Source organism: Phocoena sinus, chromosome 10 (assembly GCF_008692025.1).
Source record: "Phocoena sinus isolate mPhoSin1 chromosome 10, mPhoSin1.pri, whole genome shotgun sequence".
NCBI classification, from domain to species: domain Eukaryota; kingdom Metazoa; phylum Chordata; class Mammalia; order Artiodactyla; family Phocoenidae; genus Phocoena; species Phocoena sinus.
Genome location: NC_045772.1, coordinates 87994181 through 88020894, shown reverse-complemented (window position 1 = coordinate 88020894; position 26714 = coordinate 87994181). Strand labels below are relative to the sequence as shown.

The 26714-nt window shown below is 37.4% G+C and overlaps 1 protein-coding gene across 1 annotated transcript; it reads left to right on the top strand.

The window, feature by feature from the left end:
- Positions 1-49: 49 nt before the first annotated feature.
- Positions 50-26714, top strand: LOC116761224 (MORF4 family-associated protein 1-like). The gene is made up of 2 exons (XM_032646971.1): positions 50-188; positions 26266-26714. The coding sequence occupies exons 1-2, from the start codon at positions 50-52 to the stop codon at positions 26712-26714; spliced, it is 588 nt and encodes a 195-aa protein (XP_032502862.1).

Here is a 26714-nt window from a genome sequence, read left to right as displayed (position 1 = left end):
CTGGTTTCCTGCACATAAGGAGCTTAGAGGTTGTCTTGCCATCCTAACCATGAGTAAAAAGCTAAACAACTCTTCTCAGATCCATCAGAAGTCACAGGGTAAACTGCTGTCCCAAAAGTTGGAGAGACAAACAGGTGGATACGGAGAATCACAACTTACCGGAGCAGAAACCCACAAGCACAAACTTCGTAGGAACCAGTAGGAAAACATAAACCATAAATTGACGAATCCCTGTAGGTTCAGTGTGGATGAGTCTGAGAGCTAAAAACTGTCAGGGGCCCATTCATTGGGGATGGGGGAGGGGTATTTCCACACTTTTGTGAGTTTTACCTCCAGGAGCTCTATCAGGTCCTCACAGTAAAGAGTGGATAAAAGTATCCTCATGCTTTCAGCAGGGAAAAGGGAAAAGGAAACTTTTTAAATATACCAGAGCATTCTGTTCTTCTTTCAAGATCTGCCCTCAAGAGAAACGATTTTACAAGAGCCTAACCTATAGGGGTTTTATCAGAGCCTAACTGAGCTGAGGGAAGGGAAATACCCACCTCCAACCCCCTCTAACCATCCTGTCCCACCTAAGGGGGGAGGGGACTGAGAAGTACTGCTGAAGTTCACAGTCCAGGGGCACAAGCTCACCAAAGACTGAGACCTAATCATGGGACTATAGAGTCCTTCCCCTCTCCCCACACCTTACCACTACATTACTAAAGATCTATTTACTTAAGTTTCTTTTACCAAGTACATCATATCCACCTTTCAACAAAAACTTCCAAGACATACTAAATAGCAAAAAACATAGTTTGAGGAGCCTGAGCAATATCAGAATCAAAGTCAGATATGGCAGGAATGTTGGAATTATCAGACCAAGATTTTAATAACTAAGATTAATATGTAGACAACTTATAAGTAAACAACATTAAGAACACATGGATAGTGTAAGCAGAAAGATGGAAATTCTAAGAAACAATCAAAAAGAAATTCCAGAAATCAAAAACATTGTAACAGGGCTTCCCTGGTGTCACAGTGGTTGAGAGTCCGCCTGCCGATGCAGGGGACACGGGTTCGTGCCCCGGTCCGGGAAGATCCCACATGCCGCGGAGCGGCTGGGCCTGTGAGCCATGGCCGCTGAGCCTGTACGTCCAGAGCCTGTGCTCCGCAACGGGAGAGGCCACAACAGTGAGAGGCCCGCGTACTGCAAAAAAAAAAGAAAACAGAGGTATTACATGATGATAAAAACAACAATACTCCAAGAAGACATAGCAATCCATATGTGCCTAACAACAGAATGACAAAATACATGAAGCAAAAACAATAGAACTCCAAGGAGAAAATGATGTATATACTATTATATTTGGAGACTTAAACACTCCTCTATAAGAAATGGACAGATTCAGCAAGCAGAAAATGTGTAAGACATAACTAACACTCAACAATACCTCAATCAAATGGATATAATTGACATCTATGGACAGCATCCATAACAGCAGATTATACATCCTCCTCAACTTTGCATGGAACATTCACCAATATAGACAACTTCTGAGCCATAAAACACGTCTTAACAAATTTAAAGGAATAGAAATCACACAATGTTTGCTCTCAGACCACAATAGAATTAAACTAAGTATCAATAACACAAAGAGCTGGAAATCTCAAAATACATGGGGAACACCAACACAATTCTAAACATACAAGGTCAAGGAATAAAATCTCAAGAGAAATTTACAAGTATTTTTAACTAAGTAAAAATGAAAATACAACATCAAAATTTATGGATACTGTGAAAGCACTGCAAAGAGGAAACTTTATAGCATTGAATGCATTTTTTTTTTTTTTTAAGAAATATCTAGGGCTTCCCAGGTGGTGCAGTTGTTAAGAATCCGCCTACCAGTGCAGGGGACACTGGTTCGAGCCCTGGTCCAGGAAGATCCCACGTGCTGAGGAGTGGCTGGGCCCGTGAGCCATGGCCGCTGAGCCTGTGCGTCCAGAGCCTGTGCTCCGCAACGGGAGAGGCCACAACAGTGAGAGGCCCGCGTACCACAAAAAAAAAAAAAAAATACATATTACTAAGTGAGGTAAGTCAACCAAAAAATACCACATACTGTGTGATTCCAACTGTAAGACATTCAGGAAAAGGCAAAACTATGTAGACAGTGGATTCCTCAGGTTTGGGGGGAAGAAGGGATAAGTAGGTAGAGTGCAGAGAATTTTTAGAGCAATGAAACCACTCTATATGATATCAGAATCATGCATACATGTCATTATAAAATTGTCCAAACCCATAGAACATACAACACCAAGAATTAATCCTAGTGTAAAAAATGGACGTCCAATGATAATAACATGTCAGAGTAGGTTCATAAATTGTTACAAATAATCTACAATGCATTGATAACAGGAAAGGCTATGGATGTTTGTGCCAAAAAGTAAGAAAGGGCATTGCAGGTAGAGGGCAGGGTGTGTGAGAGGTTCATTAGAAAACAAGGAGCATAATCACTCAAAAGACTAAAAGCGTATGTGGCTGGAGCACAGTGAGCAAGGATTGTCACAGGATGAAGCTAGAAATTAGGCAGAAGCCAGATCATGTAGGGCCTTCCCAGATATTAGACTAAGTGATTAAAAGGTTTTAAGCAAAAAGGAGCACTGTCAGATTTAACCTTAAAAAAAATAATTCTGAGATAGACACAATATAGAAAAGTTGGGGGGAATGATACTTCTCTAAGGATATCATTTTTATCACTTTGACTTTAAACCATGTTATTGTTTAATACTCATAAAATAATAATGAATATATTTTATTCCTAAAAGGGAATACAAACTAAAGCAAATGAACCTTATTATAATCCAAAAGAATGACATAACCATATTTGAGGTGGGGAGGTGGGAGGAGGACCAGGAAGGGCTATTCAAGTAACTTTTTTAAAATTGAGACTTAATTGACATATAACATTATATTAGTTACAGGTTCAAGTAACTTTTGAACACAGCATTTTAATACTATACGTTCATTCTAAAGAGAAAGAACTGTAAATAAATATTAAACATATGATTTTTAATACATATATTATAAAAGAGGGAGAGAGTTCAAGAAATAGATAAGGGGTATATGTGTATGCATGTACATATGTATGTGTATGCACATACATATTTCTTAGCAATGTCTGTTGAGAAAACCTAGAGGTAATCACTCCCCAATAGCAATGAGAACAATTAATGACCAAATTTTGACTTCTAAATATATTTTGTACTAAAAGGAACGATGACTCCTTAGAGAAATGGTTGATTTCAGCCTGGGACAGAAAAAATAGAAGAGGAACTGTGAACATCTTGTGCCAAAAAGTAAGAAAGGGCTTCAAAAATGTCTGGGATGACAATAAATTAACACAGGAACAATTTTTTTTTTAGTAGTCACAAAATTTATTATGTTAAAAAGGCAGATTAGAAAATGGCATTATGGTGTTATCTAATTTTTTAAATTTTTATGAATATGTTGCTTTTATAAGTAGCTTGAATAAACATACACTAAAACATTACCATTAAATCCAAGGAAGAAGGGATATATGTATATGTGCGACCGATTCACTCTGCTGTACAGCAGAAACCAACACACCATCACAAAGCAACTACACCCTGACAAAAAAAATTTTATTAGTTAAAAAATGTTACCATTAACTATCTTCATGTGTAAGAACTATGGAATTTTCTTACATATGTGTATGTGTGTGTGTGTGTGTGTGTGTATATATATACTTTTTTTTTTTTTGGCCGTGCCATGTGGCATGTGGGATATTAGTTTCCTGACTGGGGATGGAACCCGCGCCCCCTGCATTGGAAGCTCACAGTCTTAACCACTAGACTGCCAGGGAAGTCTGAATATGGAAATTATAGTTCATTAATTAACTAAACACAGGACCATTTTGAAAAAGATCTTACCTAGCCAAATCTAAAAATCACTATATTAAGATTAAAATAATTATATTATTATTTTAGGAAAATAAATATACTAACAGATTAAAACTCATTAAAGGAAATAAGAATCCATGAATTTATACTAATATAGAAAATATATGAATGAATTAATGAGTGAATGGGAAGAGAAAAAGCTTTTATATGACAAATATCATAATTGATTTAGGCAAAAATCATCAGTCATTAAACTACTGGATGAAAGTTTGGTGATGAATCGAGAGACTTGGGTAGGCTTACAAAATATTATCTCCCCTGAAAATACTTGTTAATTAAAAGGAGAAAAGTAGAAACTTTACAACGGAGAGAACACTAACCAAATGATCAAAGTGAACATCACTGGTGTTCAGACAAATCAACATCATGTGCCTCACGATACAGGGCATTGAGAGCATACAACATCACTTCTGTGGTGTTCCTGCCCAAAATACATAACCTCAAACTAATCACAAGGAAACATCAGACAAATCCAAACTGAGAAACATTCTATAACAATAACTGGCCTGTGTTCTACAAATATATCAAGGATATGATCAACAAAAGCAGACTGAAGAACTTTTCCAGATTAAATTAGACTGAAGAGATGTGACCAGTGCAACATGTGATCCTGGAGGAACACTGGACCCCATTTTTTTCTTTTTCTTTTTTTTTATTTTTTCTTTTAAAATTAAGAACTTAAGTTCCTTCAAAGATATTAAGAGAATAAAAGATGTTGTTAAGACATATTGTTAACAAAATATTTTCTCCACTGGGAAATCACATATTTGATAATCAGCTTGCATCCAGATTATGTGAAGAATTCTCAAAACTCAACAAGACAACAAACGATCCAATTTTTTTAAGTGGGCGAAAGATTTGAACTGACGCTTCATCAAAGAGGTTATATGCATGGCAAATAAGCACCATGAAAAGACAGTCAACGTTACTAGTTATGAGAGAAATGCCTGTGAAAACCACAGTGAGGTACCACTACCTACCTATTAGAATGACTAAATTAAAGAGTGTAAAAAGTGTTAGCAAGACTGTGGAGCAACTGGAGGTCTTATACAGTACTGAGGGAATGTAAAATGGACCAACCACTTTGGAAGACAGTTTGGCAGTTTCTTAAGATGTTAAATATACACTTATCATGTGACCAAGCCATTCCACTCCAAGGTGTTTATTTACCCAAGAGAAATGTAAGCATATGTCCACACAAAGATTTGTACATAAATGTTCATAGAAGTTTCATTTGTAATAGCCAACCACTTTCTACTACCTCAACTGATATAAAATCTAATCCAAGTCACATCATCTCTAGCTTTAATTATTATAATAACCCCTGCACTGGACTAAATGTGTCCCCCAAAATTCATATTTTGAAATCCTAGCTCCCAATGTGATGGTACTTAGAGGTGGGACCTTTGAGAGGTAATTAGGTCAGGAGGGTGGAGCCCTCATGAATGGGATTAGTGCTCTTATAAAAGGGACCCCAGAGAGCCTTCTCTCCCTTTCTGCCCTTTGAGGATACAACGAGACAGTCGGAGGAGGCTGGACATCTGAGGTCAGAGGGCCAGCATGGTCAGGTTCTGGTGAGAACCCTCCTCCTTCTGTTGGTTATAAGCCATTTATAAGCGACCCAGCCTAAGGTGCTTTGTTATAGCAGGCCAAACTAAGACACCCCATAATTGGTCTCCCTATGGCTGCCCTGACCCCAACCCCAGGAGTGTATTCTCAACGTACAGCAAAGTATCTCTCAAAGCATTAAGTCCTACAGGAGTACTTACATAATCCTAACTGCCTGCCCCACCTGTCTATCTGACTTTATCCCTTATCACTCTCCGTTTTTTTGTTTGGTTGGTTTTTTACTTTTCTTTTTTTTGGCTGTGTTGGGTCTTCGTTGCTGTGCCCAGGCTTTCTCTAGTTGCAGTGAGCGGGAGCTACTCTTCGTTGTGGTGCACGGGCTTCTCACTGTGGTGGCTTCTCTTGTTGCAGAGCATGGGTTCTAGGTGCGGGGGCTTCAGTAGTTGTGGTGCACTGGCTTAGCTGCTCCATGGCATTCACTCTCCTTCTTACTTCTCAGTTCCAATCACATTATCTCCTTGCTTTTCCTCAAACACAGTAAGCATGCTCCTTCTTCAGAGATTTTTGCACTTACTGCCTAGAAACTCTTTGTCCAAATATCCACAACGATGACTCCCTTACCTCCTACAGGTCTCTGTTCAAATACCATCTTCTCACTGGAGATTCTTTCGGATAAACCCATAGAAAATAGCTAGTTCCTCACTGATACCCGCATTCCTCTCCCCTTTCTCTGTACTACTCACCATCCAACATGGTGTGTATTTACTTTTTTAGTTATTGTCTCCATGTTCTCACCACCACTAGAATATAAGCTCTGTGAGAGCAAGAACTTTGTTCACTGCTGTATTCTCTAACAACTAGAATAGTACCTGGTAGGTAAATATTCAATAAATTCTTGTTGATTGGATGCATCAATATTGTAACTGCATTATCTTTAATCTTTTGTTTGACATCTACAAATTGGTAAAGGTTTCCTGACCTATTAGAAGTAACTTAAGTGAGAACTTTTATGTTAAATTTACTTTGTTCCATATTTTATGGGCTTTTTTTTTAAGTGACTTGTCATTGTCTATTCTTCCTTCCCTCATCCCTACCACATTAGTTCATTTAATTTCAGATGTGGCAATACTCTCTGATCATACATCCAAAGTGTTATGCTATTTTCTCTTCTTCATTTTTCAAGGTCTGTAATAGCTGAGTAGGGGAAGAAGGATCAGACCTAGTGCTAAAATATATGGTAGACATTTTCCTAGTGCTTGGGAAGGAATGAGTACTTTTAAAGGGTAGAGAAAAAGAGGAAAGAAAAGAAAAATGGCTCTTCCTGGCAGCACTATTTCCTAACCCTGATTCTTTGGTTACTCACTACATAGCATTTGAGAGCTGCTGCTCTTACAATGTCCCTCTACATTATCACGGTGATTGAAAGGCATAATTTGATCACCTGCAGTTTACTGTTAAGGACGCATAGTAGTTATCACAATGCATAACTGAATTAATAGAGCAAGAATTTGTCCAGAATAGCTGCCACTGTTGTTTAGTCTCCAGTTTCTGATCATATACCACTGGTCATTCCCCACACTTAACTAGCACAATGTTAGTTTCTTGCTGTGAGGCCATTTTCTAACCCCATCCTGCTGAGGTAACCTAGTTGCTTACAGAAAGAAAGCTGCCTCGGGAGTGGCTGAGATTCTTTGCTGCTTACAAAAAAAAAAAAAATTATTCTATGACCAATGTGAATAATGCGAGATAACTTGAAAAGGGCCAAATAATTAAAAACAAGAATAAATCCTGAGGAAGGATATTTGACAAGCTTTTGGCATTATAAAAGAAGAAAATCTAAGAAATTATAGAGGGAAGACTATTTTGATCTTCCAACTGGGGGTGGAGAAAAAGGAAGAAAAATGAAAACTACTAAGTAGAAAAAGGACTCACATTTGGTTAGTTATTTCCTTAACTTAGAATGAACAGGGTTGAAATTAAATAGATACTGCTGACAAAAAATTATTCCACTGGTAGATATCTTTGATATCAAGCCTCGCTATAGATGGGAATGTTAATCCAGGTCATTTCCAGTCTTCCCCACCTTGGATTGACCTCCCCTAGTTGCCATATACCTCTTTTCGTGACCTAAATACCTAAAATTGAAAGTCTGTCTCAATTGTTATTGTTTCCCTAAATGGGTCATAACACTGCATATTCTGACTACAAAATGGGGTGTCAGAACCCAACAAATGTTTGCCACAGGTGTTTTTAATCCTAAAAATTTACATTTCACACAAAATACTATAAACCGCTCTTATACTCAGAGATCGTTCTGCAAGATATATGCCCTCTATCCAGAGTACCAGAAAGAAAGCACAACACTTTTTCCCTTTGATCCTCTTCCCTCTTCCTACACAGACTTAATGAAGATATCTGCCTGACAATAGTAAGCCTGTCAAATTAGACAAGAAACAGCCCAATTTTCCTTGTTATCTGCAAAAAAAAAAAAAAGAAAACAAAAAGGATTTCAGAAATATATACACGTTATTTGGCTTTCAGCCCGTTCCTTGCTGATTACAAGAAGAATGAATGATGCTGAATGGTTTTACAATTCTCTTACTTTTGATGCTCCCTCCTGAAAAATGAAACTTTATTACTACTAAAGCCCATAAGCAGCATGCGTAAAACAGGGAGAGAAGCTACCACAGAGGAAAGTGGATAGTAAACATATGTGGCTCAAATGCTTGATCCACTGTGCAGAAAACTCTACCTGTTAGAATGGAAGAAGATAGTTGAATAGAAAAAAGGAAAGCAGGTTCCCAAAGGGCTTGAAAATCAATTCCAAGTTTCCACAAATAGCTAGACCTGCTGATGACATACGTAAAAAGCTGACACAGTCATGTCTATTCCCCATGTAGCCTCTCTTGTCATTTTCCACCATTCAAATTGATTCCTTCTCTCCTCCTTTTCTATAACATTTCAAGAGCAGCCCTACATATAATGCAAAAACAATGACAAAATAGAGATCATCTCTTGTGTCCATTTGGGAATTTCTTGTTTGCATATACTATTGTATATTCTTATTAGACAGATATACTTAGATATGTGTTATCTAGGATTATTTCCTGTGACAAATAAGTACATAATTGATGCTATTTGATGGATTCATAAAGTTGTCTTTATTTTTTTTTTCACATCTCTATTGGAGTATAATTGCTTTACAATGGTGTGTTAGTTTCTGCTTTATAACAAAGTGAATCAGCTATATATATACATATATCCCCATATCTCTTTCTTCTTGTGTCTCCCTCCCTCCTACCCTCCCTATCCCATCCCTCTAGGTGGTCACAAAGCACCGAGCTGATCTCCCTGTGCTACGCGGCTGCTTCCCACTAGCTATCTATTTTACATTTGGTAGTGTATATATGTCCACGCCAGTCTCTCTCTTCGTCCCAGCTTACCTTTCCCCCTTCCCATGTCCTCAAGTCCATTCTCTACATCTGCATCTTTATTCCTGTCCTGCCCCTAGGTTCTTCAGAACCATTTTTTTTTTTCGATTCTATATATATGTGTTAGCATATGGTATTTGTTTTTCTCTTTCTGCCTTACTTGACTCTGTATGACAGACTCTGGGTCCACCCACCTCACTACAAATAAATCAATTTCGTTTCTTTTTATGGCTGAGTAATATTCTATTGTATATAATAAAGTTGTCTTTAGACTCAATTTCCCTATGACATTTCAACTGATAAGCAACCCAATCCAAAATATTAGTTCCTTTATGGACACTGGTCTTTATTGGCTGCCCAATCCATTCACCTTCCCCTGATTCTTTTGGGAAACTGCCTCTCCCCTGTTGTATGTTGCTATGGTGGAAAGGCAGTTACATGGCTTTGGAGGCTAAGGGACCCAGGTCCTTTTTCTGGTAGACCCAAGGGTCAGACATGTGACAACCTCAGCCAACGAGGTTCTCTCTCCTGGGCCTATAAATCTTGAGGGTGTGATGCAAGGATGAAGAAACCATTGTAGAGATGATTTCATTTCACTGGCAGCAAAAGAGAAGAGGTGTGCAAAGCAGGTGTCTTTTGCCATGGAGTCGTTGCTGTCCTTCCTGGTCCTCTAAAGCTCTCTTTGCTCCTCTCTGTTTCCACGCTTAGCTTCTCAGCCTCCTTGCCTGTTATCCCTACATACACAAGCACCATATCTATCCCCATCCCTGCCATCATAGTCTCAAATAAATTCCCTTTTAAGTTAACAGCATTCAGTTTCTATTGATCATAATTAGAGAAACTGATAGACTACCCTAGAGATAAAAGTGAATCTTCAAAAAGTAATTTGCAAACTCTTTCTGATTTCAGTGGAACTACATGTGAGAGGAAAATTTGATAGGATGTTTCTCTGCTACATGGGGAAATAGAACACACAAATTGAATAATACTCTCAGGATGTTCTGGGAAAATAGGAGCCAAACATTAAGAGAAAAGGGGCCAGTATTGATGTAAGAGACTGTTTCTACATGTTAGGTCAGAGTCAGTGAGATATTAACAGATAAAAACCGGGGTATTTATCTTGACATATTGTGAAGACTGAAACATTCTAAAATTTCTCTAGGTTAGGGAGAGTTCGGGATAAAAGGCCAAAAGATCAGAGTAATGGCAATGGAGTGAGTGGATGTGACAAGAGGACATGTCATCAATAGCCCCAGCTAATACTTTTGCTGACAGGCAGCTGAGTCATGAAATGACAGTGAGCAAAGAACTGTGAATGAGTGGAGAGAAGCCCATGGATGAGCAAAGATCACATAAGAAAACAAAATTGCACATTCCCAGACAAAAGTTGATAATGGCTCCACTTGCTTAATACTAGTTATTAATTTTACTGAGAAACTTCAGTATTTATCACTAATTTTATTCAGAATTTACTTTGATATCTGTCTTTATCTCTAATTTTTGTAAATATTATTGGAAAAAAACTCAAAAATTGTGATTGCTGTGAGATAGTGATTTACCATAGTGTGGGCAATACAGAGCTTGCAACTAAATGCAGTGCTTGTGTGTGTATGTGTGTGTGTGTGTGTGTGAGAGAGAGAGAGAGACAGAGACAGAGAGAGAGAGAAAAAGAAGCGTAAGTATACAGAAAAGCAATGGGGCGAGGAGAATGAAAGAAAACTCAATCCTGAATTGCCTGAATCAAGTTTCATACTGGAAAGAAAGAAAAGCAGACATGAAAATTGCAAATGCTTAAGAAGTAATGGGAAAGAAAAACATAACAGAATTCTTATGTAAAAGCTCTGTTAATAGAAAGAAGAGCAGGAAAAAAGTAACAGAACTGACTGAAGAAGGAGCAAGAGAACTAAAAATATATTACAGTGTAAGAATAGAGAGATTTAGGAAAAATGTTATATATATGTCAAGGAAATTGCTGATAAAGAAAAGGCCTTTGGGCTTCCCTGGTGGCTCAGTGGTTAAGAATCCACCTGCCAATGCAGGGGACACGGGTTTGAGCCCTGATGCAGGAAGATCCCACATGCCTCGGAGCAACTAAGCCCGTGCACTACAACTACTGAGCCTGCGCTCTAGAGCCCGCAAGCCACAGCTACGGAAGCCCGTGTACCTAGAGCCTGCACTCCGCAACAAGGGAAGCCACCGCAAGGAGAGGCACATGCACCCCAACGAAGACCCAACACAGCCATAAATAAATTTATTTTTTTAAAAAAAGGCCTTTGGATTGAGTCATACATATGCATATTACTACAGCATTCATTTTTTTTCTGATTTTTAGTGAAAACACATTCATCATTAAATTTGACGAAATACTGAAGAGCATTTAGAAATTACCATAGATCTATTGATGATATTTCACCACCACGTAATTATTTTGGAGAGCAGGCTGAATATATATGCATGTCTATTTCAGTGGCAAGAATTACAGAGCCAGGGATGTGAAGCCCTATAGCATCAAAAGATGTGTGCTTGACCAGCATGAATGAAACAAAAGGAGGTGAGTCCAAAGTCAATCATAAGGGCAGTTCTACAAATTATGATTTGTTTCATTATTGTACATGGTAAGAAAAACACTTTGGAGACAAACAAGCTTGCATTCAAATTTGAGCTCAACTCGACTCTTTTCTGGGTGTGTGACCTCAGTTATTCAATCTCTTCAAGCTTCACTACTCTCATCTGTTTAAAAAAAAAAAAGGACAAATACTATTTACTTCAGTGAGGGTTGCATTTGATATAGTAAAAGTATGGTTGGTGATATAGAAAGTGTTTAATATTAGAGTTATTGTTTAATACCTGGACCTATGTAGTAAGATTTCACAAGCTCCAACTTGTTATTTCCCTCCTTTCCTCACCCCTACCACCATCAGAAGGGAAAAAAAAAAACAACAGAAAAACCTTACCTGATACTCAGATGGAAACCTGAAAATTCCATTTTAGATTAAACCATTAGGCTAAAGATTGTGTACCATTTTCAAGTTTAAAACATACTTTTAAAAAATGTAACATATTAGCTTTGTCAGTCATTTCTACCTCAATTGATACATTTATGAAATCCTTGGCTGAGAGTGTATTTTAATGGAGGTAGAAGGTCCATGAAAGGCCTGAACCCATTTGCAATAGTGGCATGGATGAGAAGAAAAAGGGGAACCTGGGAGCACAGAGACAAATTTTACCTTCTTTATGGTTATTTTCTAGGGACTAAGAGTTTAGACGTGTTATTTTGGAGGGGAAAAAAAAAAAAGATCTGTTTGATATTCAACAGTTATGACTTCGTAGTGTGCCATGAGGGTAAAATGTAAAAGCTTTTATTAATATTCAGACATTCATAATACATTTTTATTTATACATAGCCTTTATTTCCAGAGCTCTTGGGACTTTGCAGACACATTACATTTCAGCCTCCATTTATCTTCACAAGTGTGTCACTAAAGTGTGTAAGGTAACTCTATTATCTTCAGATTACAGATACAGAAAAGAGCAGACACAGATAAAGCAATTTGTTTATGGCCTCACTACATGTAAGTTATTGAGCAAGGCATAGAACCAGTCATGTAATAGATACCTCTCCTGTCAGATAAGGACATCAGGGCCCCATCCCAGCTGGGACGTGCCTTTTTCTGAACGTTTAGTATCAACAGATGGAAGGATGCAAGGTGGCATCCTGTTCAGGGAAATCAAAATGAACAGTTCAGTCTCCAACAAATCATTGCAGGTATGGTTTCTGTGGATTTGGTGGCTGTTTGGTGGAGGCAGGAGTCGAGAATGGTCTAAAGTTCAGAGCAGCTTTTGTCCATTAGATGAGCGTCTGTATAAGGCCATTGGGGCCCTCCCCTGCTGCCCCTCCCATCATACCCTCCTTTCACTGGCTTCAAACCTGATGTTATTGAGTAAGTCCCTCTGCAGCTCTGCCACAGCTGAATGGGTCCTGAATCTTAACCTGGCGTCTCCAGCCACCAAACCAGAATCACACTGCAGCCACGCTTCAAGGTACAACTTAGCACATACAGAGCTCTAGCTGTGAGCCAGTTCTGAGGCAAGACTTTCACTTTGTCTTTCCATCAGTTATTTTTATCTCAAAGGTCACCACCATTCAGAAGAAAATAAAGGAACACCCAACATGAATATTTTCACATAGGGGTAATAAACAAGTACTCATTTTTGTTTATAAAAATCTATTTCCGGGCTTCCCTGGTGGCGCAGTGGTTGGGAGTCCGCCTGCCGATGCAGGGGAAACGGGTTTGTGCCCTGGTCCGGGAAGATCCCACATGCCGCGGAGCGGCTGGGCCCGTGAGCCATGGCCATTGAGCCTGCGCATCCGGAGCCTGTGCTCCGCAACGGGAGAGGCCAACAGCAGTGAGAGGCCCGCGTACCGCAAAAAAGGAAAAAAAAAAAAAAAAAAATCTATTTCCCTTGTTTCTTGAGAAAAAATGAAATGAGCTGGTAGAATAATTTTTAAAACTGAATCTTTAAGAGTAAATGGTTAAGATCATTTATTTGGGGTAAAAGTATGAAAAGATATCTAAAGCTTTAAATCAAAGTCTTTCTTACTACTTACGATTGTGAACAGCTTGAATTTAGGTAAGAAAAATGACATTCAAAAATTTGGAATGAGGGACTTCCCTGGTTGTCCAGTGGTTAGGACTCTGAGCTTCCAGTGCAGGGGGCATGGGTTCGGACCACCTTCTTCCAATTCCTCCTCCTCCCAACTCTTTTTTTTTTTTTTTTTAATTAAGAAAACAGCTCTTTTAGAGCAGTTATAGCTTTACAGCGAAATTGAGGGGAAGGTACAGCGATTTCCCATAAAACCCCTGTCCCCACACATGCATGGCCTCCCCCATTATCCACATCCTCCACCAGAGTGGGCCATTTGTTACAACTGATGGACCTACACTGACACATCATAAGCACCCAAAGTCCACAGTTTACATTACAGTTCACTCTGCGGTGCACATTCTGTGGGTTTGGACAAATGTATAATGACACGTATCCTTCACTATGGTATCATATAGAGTATTTTCACTGCACTAAATATCCTCTGTAATCAGCCTGTTCATCCCTACCCACTTCGCCAATCCCAGCAAACACTCATTGCTGATCACTGATTTTACTGTCCCCATAGTTTTGCCTTTTCCAGGATGTTATACACTTGGAACCATATACTTTAAGACTGGCTTCTTTCACTCAGTAATACACATTTAAGTTTCCTCCATGTCTTTTCATGGCTTGATAGCTGCTTTCTTTTTAGTTCTGCATAATGCTGCACTGTCAGGATGTACCAGAGTTTTTTTTATGCATTCAGCTACTGAAGGACATCTCGGTTGCTTCCAAGTTTGGGCAATTTTGAATAAAGCTGCTATAAACATTCATGTGCAGGTTTTTTGTGGACATATATTTCCCACTCCTTTGGGTAATACCAAGGAGTGCAATTGCTGGATCACATGGTAAAATATGTTTTGTAAAAAAACACAAAATTGCTCCAAAGTGTTTGTACCATTTTGCATTCCCACCAACAATAAACAAGAGTTCCTATTTTTCCACATCTTTGTCAGCAATTGGTGTTATCAGTGTTTTGGATTTTGACTGTTCTAATAGCTTGGTAGTCTAACTCGTTGTTTTAATTTGCAGTTCCCTAATAACATATGATCTAAAACATCTTATCATCTGCTTATTTGCCATGTGTATACCTTCTTTGGTGAGGTCTCTGTTCAGCCTTTTGCCTATTTTCTAATCTGGTGGTTTGTTTTCTCATTTTTGACTTTTAAAAGTTCTTTGTGTATTTTGGATAACAGTCCTTTATCAGATGTGTTTGCAGTATTGTCTGCCACTCTGTAGCTTGTCTTCTCATTCTCTTGACAGTGCCTTTTGCAGGGAAGAATTTTTAATTTTAATGAAGTCTAGCTTATCAATCGTTTCTTTAATGGATCACTCCTATGGGTATCTAAAAATTCATCACATACCCAAGGTTATCTAGGTTTTCTCTATTCTAGGTATCTAGATATCTAGGTTATCTTCTATTCGTATGTTTTTTGAATTCTATTTTATTTATTTTTTTATACAGCAGGTTCTTGTTAGTCATCAATTTTATACATATTAGTGTATACACGTTAATCCCAAACTCCCAATTCATCACACCATGCCACCCCCCAGTCGCTTTCCCCCCTTGGTGTCCATACGTTTGTTTTCTACTTCTGTGTCTCAATTTCTGCCCTGCAAACCGGTTCATCTGTACCATTTTTCAAGGTTCCATGTATATGCATTAATATACAATATTTGTTTTTCTCTTTCTGACTTACTTCACTCTGTATGACAGTCACTGGATCCATCCACGTCTCTACGAATGACCCAATTTCGTTCCTTTTTATGGCTGACTAACATTCCATTGTATATATGTACCACATCTTCTTTATACATTTGTCTGTCGATGGGCATTTAGGTTGCTTCAATGACCTGGCTATTGTAAATAGTGCTGCAATGAACACTGGGGTGCATGTGTCTTTTTGAATTATGGTTTTCTCTGGGTATATGCCCAGTAGTGGGATTGCTGGGTCATATGGTAATTCTATTTTTCATTTTTTAAGAAACCTCCATACTGTTCTCCATAGTGGCTGTATCAATTTACATTCCCACCAACGGTGCAAGAGGGTTCCCATTTCTCCACACCCTCTCCAGCATTTGTTGTTTGTAGATTTTCTGATGATGCCCATTCTGACTGGTGTGAGGTAATACCTCATTGTAGTTTTGATTTGCATTTCTCTAATAATTAGTTGACCATAGGTGTGTGGGTTTATCTCTGGGCTTTCTATCCTGTTCCATTGATCTATATTTCTGGTTTTGTGCAGGTACCATATTGTCTTGATTACTGTAGCTTTGTAGTATAGTCTGAAGTCAGGGAGTCTGATTCCTCCAGCTCCACTTTTTTCCCTCAAGACTACTTTGGCTATTCGGGGTCTCTTCTGTCTCCATACAAATTTTAGGATTTTTTGTTCTACTTCTGTAAAAAATGCCATTGGTAATTTGATAGGGATTGTATTGAATCTGTAGATTGCTTTGAGTAGCATAGTCATTTTCACAATATTGATTCTTCCAATCCAAGAACATGGTATACCTCTCCATCTTTTGGTATCATCTTTAATTACTTTCATCAGTGTCATAGATTTCTGCATACAGGTCTTTTGTCTCCATAGGTAGGTTTATTCCTAGGTATTTTATTCTTTTTGTTGCCATGGTAAATGGGACTGTTTCCTTAATTTCTCTTTCAGATATTTCATCATTAGTGTATAGGAATGCAAGAGATTTCTGTGCATTAATATTGTATCCTACAACTTTACCAAATTCATTGATTAGCTCTAGTAGTTTTCTGGTGGCATCTTTAGGATTCTCTATGTATAGTATCATGTCATCTGCAAACAGTGATGGTTTTACTTCTTCTTTTCCAATTTATATTCCTTTTATTTCTTTTTCTTCTCTGATTGCCATGGCTAGAACTTCCAAAACTATGTTGAATAATAGTGGCGAGAGTGGACATCCTTGTCTCGTTCCTGATCTTAGACGAAATGCTTTCAGTTTTTCACCATTGAGAATGATGTTTGCTGTGGGTTTGTCATATATGGCCTTTATTATGTTGAGGTAGGGTCCCTCTATGCCCACTTTTGGGAGAGTTTTTATCGTAAATGGGTGTTGAATTTTGTTGAAAGCTTTTTCTGCATCAATTGAGATGATCATATGGTTTTTCTTCTTCAGTTTGTTAATATGGTGTATCACATTGATGGATTTGCATATATTGAAGAATTCTTGCATCCCTGGGATAAATCGCACTTAATCATGGTGTATGATCCTTTTATGTGTTATTGTATTCTGTTTGCTAGTATTTTGTTGAGGATTTTTGCATCTATATTCATCCATGATATTGGTCTGTAATTTTCTTTTTTGTGTGGTATCTTTGTCTGGTTTTGGTATCAGGGTGATGGTGGCCTCATAGAATGAGTTTGGGAGTGTTCCTCCCTCTGTTATATTTTGGAAGAGTTTGAGAAGGATGGGTATTAGCTTCTCTCTAAGTGCTTGATAGAATTCACCTGTGAAGCCATCTGGCCTGGACTTTTGTTTGCTGGAAGATTTTTAATCACAGTTTCAATTTCATTACTTGTAATTGGTCTGTTCATATTTTCTATTTCTTCCTGGTTCAGTCTTGGAAGGTTATACCTTTCTAAGAATTTGTCCATTTCTTCCAGTTTGTCCATTTTGTTGGCATAGAGCTGCTTGTAGTAGTCTCTTAGGATGCTTTGTATTTCCACAGTGTCTGTTATAACTTGTCCTTTTTCATTTCTAATTTTATTGATTTGAGTCCTCTCCCTCTTTTTCTTGATGAGTCTGGCTAATGGTTTATCAATTTTGTTTATCTTCTCAAAGAACCAGCTTTTAGTTTTATTGATCTTTGCTATTGTTTTCTTTGTTTCTATTTTATTTATTTCTGCTCTGATCTTTTTGATTTCTTTCCTTCTACTAACTTTGCATTTTGTTTGTTCTTCTTTCTCTAGTTCCTTTAGGTGTAAGGTTAGATTTTTTATTTGAGATATTTCTTGTTTCTTGAGGTAGGCTTGTATAGCTATAAACTTCCCTCTTAGAACTGCTTTTGCTGCATACCATAGGTTTTGGATTGTTATGTTTTCCTTGTAACTTGTCTCTAGGATTTTTTGATTTCCTCTTTGATTTCTTTAGTGATCTCTTGGTTATTTAATAACATATTGTTTACCCTCCATGTGTTTGTGTTTTTTACATTTTTTCCCTCTAATTGATTTCTAATCTCATGGTATTGTGGTCAAAAAAGGTGCTTGATATGATTTCAATTTTCTTAAATTTACTGAGGCTTGATTTGTGACCCACGATGTGATCTATCCTGGAGAATGTTCCATGTGCACTTGAGAAGAAAGTGTAATCTGCTTTTTTGGATGGAATGTTCTATAAACATCAATTAAATATATCTGGCCTATTGTGTCTTTTTTTTTTTACTTTTTTTTTATTGTGTCTTTTAAAGCTTGTTTTTTCTTATTAATTTTCTGTTTGGATGATCTGTCCATTGGCGTGAGGTGTTAAAGTCCCCCACTATTGTGATATTGTCAATTTCCTCTTTTATAGCTGTTAGCAGTTGCCTTATGTATTGAGGTGTTCCTATGTTGGGGGCATATATATTTATAATTGTTATATCTTCTTCTTGTGTTGGTCCCTTGATCATTATGTTGTGTCCTTTCTTGTCACTTGTAACATTCTTTATTTTAAGTCTATTTTGTCTGATATGAGTATTGCTACTCCAGCTTTCTTGTGATTTCCATTTTCATGGAATATCATTTTCCAACCTGTCACTTTCAGTCTGAATGTGTCCCTAGGTCTGAAGTGGGTTTCTTGTAGACAGCATATATAATAGTCTTGTTTGTGTATCCATTCAGCAAGCCTGTGTCTTTTTTTTTTTTTTTTTTTTAAGCCTGTGTCTTTTGATGGGAGCATTTATTCCATTCACGTTTAAAGTTGTTATTGATATGTATGTTCCTGTTACCACTTTTTAAATTGTTATGGGTTTGTTTTTGTAGGTCCTTTTCTTCTCTTGTGTTTCCCAGTTAGAGAAGTTCCTTTAGCATTTGTTGTAGAGCTGGTTTGGTGGTGCTGAATTCTCTTAGCTTGTGCTTGTCTGTAAAGCTTTTGATATCTCCATCAAATCTGAATGAGATCCTTGCCAGGTAGAGTAATCTTGGTTGTACATTCTTCCCTTTCATCACGTTAAATATATCATGCCACTCCCTTCCAGCCTTTAGAGTTTCTGCTGAGAAATCAGCTGTTAACCTTATGGGAGTTCCCTTGTATGTTATTTGTTGTTTTTCCCTTGTTGCTTTTAACAATTTTTCTTTTTCTTTGATTTTTGTCAGTTTGATTACTATGTGTCTCAGTGTGTTTCTCCTTGGGTTTATCCTGCTTTGAACTCTCTGCACTTCCTGGACTTGGCTGGCTATTTCCTTTCCCATGTTAGGGGAAGTTTTCGACTATAATTTCTTCAAATATTTTCTCGGGTCCTCTCTCTCTCCTCTCCTTCTGGGACCCTAATAATGCAAATATTGTTGCATTTAATGTTGTCCCAGAAGTCTCTTAGGCTGTCTTCATTTCTTTTCATTCTTTTTTTCTTTTTCTGTTCCGCCGCAGTGAATTCCACCATTCTGTCTTCCAGGTCACTTATCTGTTCTTCCTCAGTTATTCTGCTATTGATTCATCCTAGTGTAGTTTTCATTTCAGTATTGTATTGTTCATCTTTGTTTGTTTGTTCTTTAATTCTAAGTGTTTGTTCTTTAATTCTTCTAGGTCTTTGTTAAACGTTTTTTGCATCTTCTCCATCTTTGCCTCCTTTCTTTTTCCGAGGTCCTGGATCATATTCACTATCATTCTGAATTCTTTATCTGGAAGGTTTCCTTTCTCCACTTCATTTAGTTGTTTTTCTGGGGTTTTATCTTGTTCCTTCATCTGGTACAAAGCCCTCTGCCTTTTCATCTTGTCTGTCTTTCTGTGAATGTGGTTTTTGTTCCACAGGCTGCAAGATTGTAGTTCTTCTTGCTTCTGCTGTCTGCCCTCTGGTGGATGAGGCTATCTAAGAGACTTGCGCGAGTTTCCTGATGGGAGGGACTGGTGGTGGGTAGAGCTGGGTTTTGCTCTGGTGGGCAGAGCTCAGTAAAACTTTAATCCACTTGTCTGCTGATGGGTGGGGCTGGATTCCCTCCCTGTTGGTGGTTTAGCCTGTGGCAGCCCAACACTGGAGCCTACCTGGGCTCTTTGGTGCAGCTAATGGCAGTCTCTGGCAGGGCTCATGCCAAGGAGTACTTCCCAGATCTTCTGCTGCCAGTGTCCTTTTCTCACGGTGAGCCACAGCCACCCCCTGCCTCTCCAAGAGACCCCCCGACAGTAGCAGGTAGATCTGGTTCGGTCTCCTATGGGGTCACCGCTCCTTCCCCTGGGTCCCAATTCGCACACTTTTTTGTGTGTGCCTTCCAAGTGTGGATTCTCTGTTACCCCCAGTCCTGTTGAAGTCCTGCAATCAAATCCTGCTAGACTTCAAAGTCTGATTCTATTGGAATTCCTCCTCTCATTGCCAGACCCCCAGGTTGGGAAGCCTAACGTGGGACTCAGAACCTTCACTCCAGTGCGTGGACTTATGTGGTATAAGTGTTCTCCAGTTTGTAAGTCACCCACCTAGCAGTTATGGAATTTTATTTTATTGTGATTGTGCCCCTCATACTGCCTCATTGTGGCTTTTCCTTTGTCTTTGGATGTGGGATACCTTTTTTGGTGCGTTCCAGTGTCTTGCTGTCGATGATTGTTCAGCAGTTAGTTGTGGTTCTGGTGCTCTCACAAGAGGGAGTGAGTGTATGTCCTCTACTCCACCATGTTGAGCCAATCTCCTCTACTAGTTTTATAGTTTTATGTTTTATAATACATTTAGGTCTCTGATCCCTTTTGAGTTAATTTTTGTCAAATGTGGAAGATCATCTCTAGTTTCATTTTTTGCATGTGGCTGTCCAGTTGTTCCATTGCCATTTGTTGATAAGATTATCTTTGCTCCATTGTATTGCCTTTTCTCCTTTATCAAAGGTCAGTTGACTGTATTTATGGGTCTATTTTTGGCCTCTCTATTCTGTTCCATTGATCAATTTGTCTATTCTTTCACCAGTACCACACCGTCTTGATTACTGTAGCTCTGTATACGTTTTGAAGTCAGGTAGTGTCAGTCCCTTAACTGTTCTTCTCCTTCGACATTGTGTTGGCTATGTGGGGTCTTTTGTCTCTGCATATAACCTTTAGAATCAGTTTGTTGATGTCCAAAATGTAACTTGATGGTATATTGTTTGGTATTGTTGAATATCTATATCAATTTGGGAAGAAATGACATCTTAATATTGAGTCTTCCTATCCATGAACATGGAATACTTCTCCATTTCTTTAGTTCTTTTTCGATTTTGTTCATCAGAGCTTTGTACATTTCCTCATGTAAATCTTGTACATATTTTGTTATTTTGTACCTAAGTAATTTATTTTGGGGTGCTAATGTAAATGGTATTGTGTTTTTTAATTCAAGTTCCATTTATTCATTGCTGGTATATAGGAAAATAATTGACTTCTGTATATTAACGTTGTATCCTGCAGCATAATCACTTACAAGTTCCAGGAATTTTTTTTTTTTATCAATTCTTTTGGATGCTCTATATAGATGACCATGTCATCCTTGAACAAAGACAGTTTTATTTCCCTTTTCTCAGTTTATATACCTTTTATTTCCTGTTCATGAGCTGTTGCATTAGCTATAGCTTCCAGTATAATATTGATTGTGAGTCATGAGGGGGACATCCTTGCCTTGTACTTGATTTTACTGTGAAAGCTTCAAGTTTCTATTAAATATGGTGTTAGCTATAGGGTTTTCGTAGATGTCCTTTATCAAGTTGGGAAAGTTCCCATCTATTAAAAGAGAGTTTTTATTATAAATGAGTTTTGGATTTTATCAAAAGCTTTTTTCTGCATCTATGATAAGATCATGTGATTTTTCTATTTTAACCTGTTGATGTGATGAATTATATAAATTGATTTTTAAATGTTGAACCAGCCTTGCATACCTGGGATAAATTGCACTTGGTCAGGGTGTATAATTCTTTTTATACATTGCTGGATTTGATTTGCTGCTATTTTGTTTATGATTTTTACATCTGTGTTCATGAGAGATATAGGTCCATAGTTTTCTTTTCTTACAATGTCTTTGTCTGGTTTGGTATTAGGGTAATGCTGACTTTATAGAATGAATTATAAAGCCTTTCCTCTGTTCATATCTTCTGGAACACATTGTAGAGAACTGGTAAAATTTCTTCCTAAAATGTTTGGTTGAATTCACCAATGAACCCATCTGGACTTGGTGCTTACTGCTTAGAAGGTAATTAATTCAATTTCTTTAGTAGATTCAGGCCTATTCAGATAGTCTATTTCTTCTTGTGTGAGTTTCAGCAAATTGTGTCTCTCAGGGAATTGGCCAACTTCATCCAGGTTATCAAATGTGTGGGCATAAAGTTGTTGATAGTATTGCTTTATTATTCTTATAATCTAATAACATCACCTCAAAATATGTAGAGCAAAATTTGATCCGAGCTACAAGGGTAAGTATTCAAATCCACAATAAAAGAAAAAGTTTTTTACACAACTTTCATTAACTTATTAGAATAAGGAGACAAGAATTCAGGAAGGATATAGAAGAATCAAATAATATTATAGCACACCTGACCTTTTCCAATGCACATGGATTATTTACAAAAATTGTCCTCTCACGAAGATAGCTGAGAATAGGAAATTAAATAAAATAATTTAAAATGAAGAAAAAAAAAATAAAATAAAAAAAAAAAATAATAAAATGAAGGAAAGCAGACAGCTGTATGCAAAGCAATAAAGTTAAAACACACCCTCACGCCATACACAGAATTAACTCAAAATGGCTTAAAGACTTAAATATGAGACAGGACACCATAAAACTCCTAGAAAAGAACATATACAAAACATTCTCTGACATAATCATACCAATGTTTTTTTATGTCAGTCTCCCAAGACAATAGAAATAAAAGCAAAAATAAGCAGATGGGACCTAATAAAACTTATAAGCTTTTGTTTTTGCAGTAGAGGAAAACATAAACAAAATGAAAAGATAACCTACAGACTGAGAGAATATATTTGCAAATGATGTGACTGATAAGAGCTTAATCTCCAAAATGTATAAACAACTCTTACAACTCAATAACAACAAAAAAAAACCCAATCAAAAAATGGGCAGAAGACCTAAATAGACATTTCTCCAAAGAAGACATACAGATAGCCATTAGACACATAAAAAGATGCTCATCATCACTAATTATTACAGAAATGCAAATCAAAACTACAATGAGGTACCACCTCACACCAGTCAGAACGGCCATCAGTAAAACGTCTACAAATAACAAAACCTGGAGGGGATGTGGAGAAAAGGAAACCCTCCTACACTGTTGGTGGGAATACAAATTGATGCAGCCCCTATGAAAAACAGTATGGAGGTTCCTCAGAAAACTAAAAATAGAGTTGCCACATGATCCAGAAATCCCAGTCCTGGGTATATATCCAAACAAAACTGTAATTTGAAAAGATACATGCACCCTATGTTTGTAGCAGCGCTATTTACAATAGCCAAGACGTGGAAATAACCTAAGTGTCCATCAATGGATATTATCCAGGTGAATGGATAATGAAGATATGGTGTGTGTGTGTGTGTGTGTGTGTGTGTGTGTGTGTGTATGTATTACTCAACCATAAAAAAGAAGGAAATAATGGTATTTACAGAAACACAGATGAACCTAGACATTATCATATGAAGCGAAGTAAGTCAGAAAGAGAAAGACAAATACCATATTATATCACTTACACATGGAGTCTGAAGTACAACACAAATGAACATATCTACGAAACAGAAACAGACTCACAGATACAGAGAACAGACTTGTGATTGCCAAGGGTGAGGGGGATAGGGAAGGGAAGGATTGGAAATTTGGGATTAGCAGATGCAAACTATTATATACAGAATAGATAAACAACAAGTTCCTATTGTATAGCACAGGGAAATATATTCAGTATCCTGTGATAAACCATAATGAAAACAAATATGAAAAAGAATATGTATGTATAGCTGAATCACTGCTGTACAGCAGAAATTAACACAACATAGTAAATCAACTATACTTCAATAAAATTTTTAAAAATAAATAAAATGAAGGGAATATAAAGGTAAGAACAGGGCTTAAGGACTCTGTCACATATTCTTGTGTGTATGCTTGTTGTTTTGTTCTGTTTTGTTTCATTTTGTTTTTAACAACATTTAAAAATGTAAAAATTATTCTTAGCTTGCTGAGCCAAACAAAAACAGGCCATGGGTCAGATTTGGCCAGAGAGTTTTCATTTGCTGACTCCTGCAATAGATCATACAGACATTAAAATGATCATAAAAGGATATTATGAAAAACTTCATGCCAATAAACTTAAAAATTCAGATGACATGGACAAAAACACAAGTTACCAAATAAACAGAAGAATAGAAAGCCTAAGTTGTTTTACAACTATCAAAGAAACTAGATTGTTAATGTAATTCCTTTCCACAGAGAATAAAAACAGGTCCAGATGGCTTTGCTGGTGAATTCTACCAAACACTTAAACAGACTTTTCTAGAGAACAGTAAACGAGGGACTATTTCCCATCATATTTGAGGGAGCTTAATAACCTTGATATCAAAACATGACAAAAACATCCTGAGAAAGAAAAATTCCAAGCCAATGTCACCCAGAACAGATTGAAAAAAATCCAAATAAAATATTAACAAATAAAATTTAGCAAAATATAAAAATTTGGGTTTATTTCAGGAATACAAAATTGATTGAACAGTTAAAATTCAAGCAATATAATTTATCACATTAATGGAATAAGAGAAAAATCATGACTATCTTAATAAATGGAGAAAATATTATGATAGAATTCACTATTTATAATAAAGATTCTTAGCAAACTAGAAAGAGAAGGTAATTTCTTTATTTCAAAAACAGTATCAACAAGATAATACACAGCAAGCATTAAGCTTAGTGATGAAACGGTGAAAGCTCTCTTACCTGGAACAAGACAAGTATGTCTGCTATCACCACTCCCATTTAACAATGAACTGAAGGTTCCAGACAGTGCAGAAAGGGAGCATAGCTATTACAGAAAAAAGAGAGAGAGAGAGAGAGAAGGAAAAAGAGAAAGAAAATTGGAGAAGGAGGAAGAGATTGGAGAGGAAGAAATAATACTTTCATTTTTCACAGATGATATGTGTGTGTATGTTCATAGAAATTCTGAAGAAGGAATGTAAAATGGTACAGCCACTGTGGAAAACAGTATGGAGCTTCCACACACATAAACATACACACACACACACACACACACACACACACACACACACAAATAGAACTACCATATGATCTAGCAAATTCTACTTCTGAGTATATATCTGAAGGAAATTAAATCACTGTCTCAAAGAAATACCTGCCCTGTGCTATACAGTAGGTTCTTATTAGTTATCTATTTTACCTGAAACTAATATAATATTGTATGTTAATTATAATTCAATTAAATAAATAATGTAAATAATTTTGAAATAAGTAAATAAAGAGATATCTTCACCCCCTATTTCATTAAAGCATTATTTGCAATAGCCAAGACATGGAAACAACCTAGGTGTCCATGAAAGGATGAATAAATTTAAAAACATGAGATATATATATAATTCAGTCATAAAAAAGAAGAAAATCCTGCCACTTGCAACAATATGTATGAACCCTGAAGGCATTATGCTAAGTAAAATAAGTCAGGCAGAGAAAGACAAATACTGTATGATCTCATTTACATATGGAATCTAGAAAAACCAAATTCATAGAAGCATAATAGATTGGTGGTTGCCAAGGGGTAGGGTGAGGGATGAATGAAGGTGGTCATTTATAAGATGAATAAATTCTGAGATTATAATCTACATGGTCACTTCAGTTAATAAGATTGTACTGCATATTTGAGAGCAGCTAAGAGAGTAGATCTTAAGAGTTCTCAACACACACAAAGATTGTAATTATGTGAGGTAATGGTTATGTTAACTAACCTTATTGTGCTAGTCATTTATATATGTATATATTTATAGATTATATATATATATATAGAAAATCACATTTGTACACCTTAAATTTACACAATGTTATATGTCAGTTATATTTCAGTAAAGCTAGCGGGGGTAAGAAAGAAATTCCAAAAGAATTACAGGTATTTAGCATTAACAAGAGAGTTCAACACAGTTGCTATTTAAAATACACAAAAGCATTTATTTCCCTATCCCAGGTCATGAAGGCATGTCTCCTATTATCTTCTAGAAGCTTCAGATACACACAAACGCATTTCTTTATATCAGCAATAAACAGCTAGAAAATAAGATTTTTAAACGATACCATTTATAACGAAACTGAAAACATCCAATTACCAAATATCAAATCTAACACAAGATACACAGGTCCAGCAGTGTCATGAAAGGGCAGCAAAGACCCGCGAATTGAAGGCTCCGCTGTTTGTGTGCGAGGCGTTTCTTCCCAAAGCAGTTGGGAAGTGAGAGACGTAAAGAGAAATTTTTAGAAGATAATTCCAGAATACTGTTGACCAGGAGTGTGGTTCACTTCGACTGGAGCAGTAACTGTTGATCAGCCGTCTCCAGGGGACTGTGGGTCTGAAGCAGTGGCAGGAAAAATCTGGCCCTTGGACCTGGACGAGGTGGAAGCTCTGGAGGAGGTGGACACGCTGGAGCCGGAGGTGGATTTGGAGCAGTTCCTGCTCCCGGGTATCAACCAGATGCTGGAGGACATCACGGAGCTCACCCGAAAAGCCGGGAGCATGTGTCTGAGGACCAGGGGCAAGCTGTGGGAGATGGACCTTCTGCTCATCTGGATAAAAACACAGGTGGAGGCCTCGGAGGACGGCGCCTTGAATGGGCGTCCCGGTGGGGAGGCTGACGACAGAGTATCAGAGTTGTGCGAGAAGGCCAAGGAGATTGAAAAGGTGGCAGAGATGTTGGTCGAGCTGGTCTGGTGGATGGAGAAAAGTGAAGTGTCCTGA